Source organism: Cicer arietinum, chromosome 4 (assembly GCF_000331145.2).
Source record: "Cicer arietinum cultivar CDC Frontier isolate Library 1 chromosome 4, Cicar.CDCFrontier_v2.0, whole genome shotgun sequence".
NCBI classification, from domain to species: Eukaryota; Viridiplantae; Streptophyta; class Magnoliopsida; order Fabales; family Fabaceae; genus Cicer; species Cicer arietinum.
The window spans coordinates 25,837,444-25,839,762 of NC_021163.2; the positions used below are offsets into that span (position 1 = coordinate 25,837,444).

Sequence of the window (2,319 nt, forward strand, 5' to 3'; positions counted from 1 at the left end):
ATCCCTTTTTTTTTTTTGAAAGAAAAGAAGTATCATTAGTCATCTAAATACAAAACGAACATTTCTCAATCCTAATAGTATCATCTAAATTAACACAAACTTTCCAATCCCAATTTAAACCCCTTCTCCTAAAAGAAAAAAATAAAATAAAGGTTCCACAAATATGAAGCTATAGTTGTTACGATAAGTCTAGACATATCTCAAAATAAAAAAAACTATATCATAACAAATAAAAAACACATACACATGAATAATTCTAGTCATGCACGCATGCATGCATGCAACGAAATAGAAAGGTGCATCATCACTTGATATAATATCAATATATAAAATTAAAATAAACATACAAGTCACATACCGTGGAAGGTCACAACCATCAGGTTGCCATCTCCATTTACGAAAACCTTCATTGTTCCGTCCGTTTTGCCGGCACCGGAATCCGGGATCAAGAAAGGGACAATTTTCATCGTACAATTGATGAGAGTAATAATTTTCATCCCAAACCCATTGGCCTTTGGAATAATCACACGCTTCAATTGGTATTGATTTTTGTGAATTGTTATACAAAAAATCAAAACGAGAAAGAGTTTGTTGATCGAATGTAACAAGGTTGAAATAGAACAGAGAAGATAGTAAGAGGATTAGAAAAGAGAGTGCATATGCTGATTCTCTGTTCATTGTTGCATAGCGTTAAAAATTATGTGAGGGAGGTATTAATAGCCGGTGTTATTGTGTTGTGGCATAGGGTTGACGTTACAATTGCAAAAAAAAAAAAAAAAAAACCAATAGGGTTCATGTTACAAATTATAATTAGGGTGGGTTAGGTCACAAATGTTAGACAAATATTTTTCTTTGAACAGTCAAAATAGTAATTAATTTATCTAAGCATTTTTTTTTTCTTTTAGCAGAAATTATGAATATCACCATTATTAATTCTACTATTCATTTAATTTAATAATATCATCATTTATCATAGCTTGACTTAAAATTTATATGTTATAATTTTTTCTCCTCCACCCGAATTGAAATTCAAATGTAATTCTTTAATCTTTTAACTGAAATGATTGAACTACCCACTCCACCTGAATATTAGTATTAAAAAATAGTCTATTTAAAAAGATCAACCTATTTAAATAAATTAAAATAATATGATAATAAATTATTTAGAGCAAAAATGATAATATTGTTTATGGTTTGTAACACTTATATATATAAAGTCTATTTTTTAAAAAAGTTTTGATATATAAAGTCTATTCTTTTTAAAGTTTTGATATAATAAATTTTTAAAAATTTTAACTTTTCTTTTAACTATTTTAATTTATGTAGTTATTTATTTGTTTATTCTTCTTTACTCAATCAAATTATAAGTGATTTTCTTAAATGAAAACATAAAATTTTGCAACTTTCACTATTTTTAACAAGTACTATAAAACAATTTTTATTTTTATTTTTAATTTTTTTATCCAAGAAAGCTCATATCATTTCATTAATAATAATTTAGTGGATGCATATCGAGATATCAATAAAAATAATAAATAAATAAATAAAAAACTAGTTAAAAATATGGCTATCTTTACTAAAACATAAGTTGCTTTATTTGCTTATCTCATAACAAATTCAACAGAGTTTAAAAAATTGAATGAAAAAACATGCCTACCTTATGAAAGCATGTATAACACCTAAACTAGACACATTTTTTTTATTATTGTGAAATTGGTCCACCACCTTCTTAGAGTTCGTCTCAGAATTAACATTCAAAATTTAAAGGTGATGCATCCAACAAAGTGCAATCTAGTGACCACCCGTTTTTAACCAAAAACAAAACCGCCACTATCATCTTAGAGACAAATACCAGTACCAACGATTATGGTGCCAATTTTTCCCACTAATAGTGTCTGCAATGATATGTCCATGCAGGCCAGTAACTATAGTTATAAGATTGTTTTAATTATATATTTAAATCACATATTATCTACTCTTAAAAAGATTCAAACATCCCAACTTAAAAAATACTTGATAATTTGAGGTGGATCTCGTACGGTGATTGGAGTGGCTTGCATTCCAAAAAGGACGACGATGCAAACTCCTTGATAAACACCCATGTTAATAATGTAATGAGCACCTTTCTCCTAAATGCATATGTCCTTTTATAGTTTGATCATTCAAGAGAATCAGAGGCAATTCTAGTGAAGCAGTTGAACAATATCTATCATGAGCAACGAATCATCCTTTAAACTCCATCAGTCTGGTGATCTCTTGTGGAAGATTGAAACGTGCTAATGTATGTCTTGAATGGACTCTTTAGGATAGAGCTCAAAG

The 2,319-nt window shown here is 28.4% G+C and overlaps 1 protein-coding gene across 1 annotated transcript in view; it reads right to left on the minus strand.

Annotated features, from left to right (window-relative positions):
* LOC101513882 (protein trichome birefringence-like 9) overlaps positions 1 to 681 on the minus strand; it is a 3,353-nt gene extending 2,672 nt beyond the window's left edge. Inside the window, 1 exon segment of the mRNA XM_027330200.2 lies at positions 359 to 681. Within this exon segment, the coding sequence (XP_027186001.2) occupies positions 359 to 678 (320 nt within the window). The 5' untranslated portion in view covers positions 679 to 681.
* Between the last annotated feature and the right edge of the window lie 1,638 nt (positions 682 to 2,319).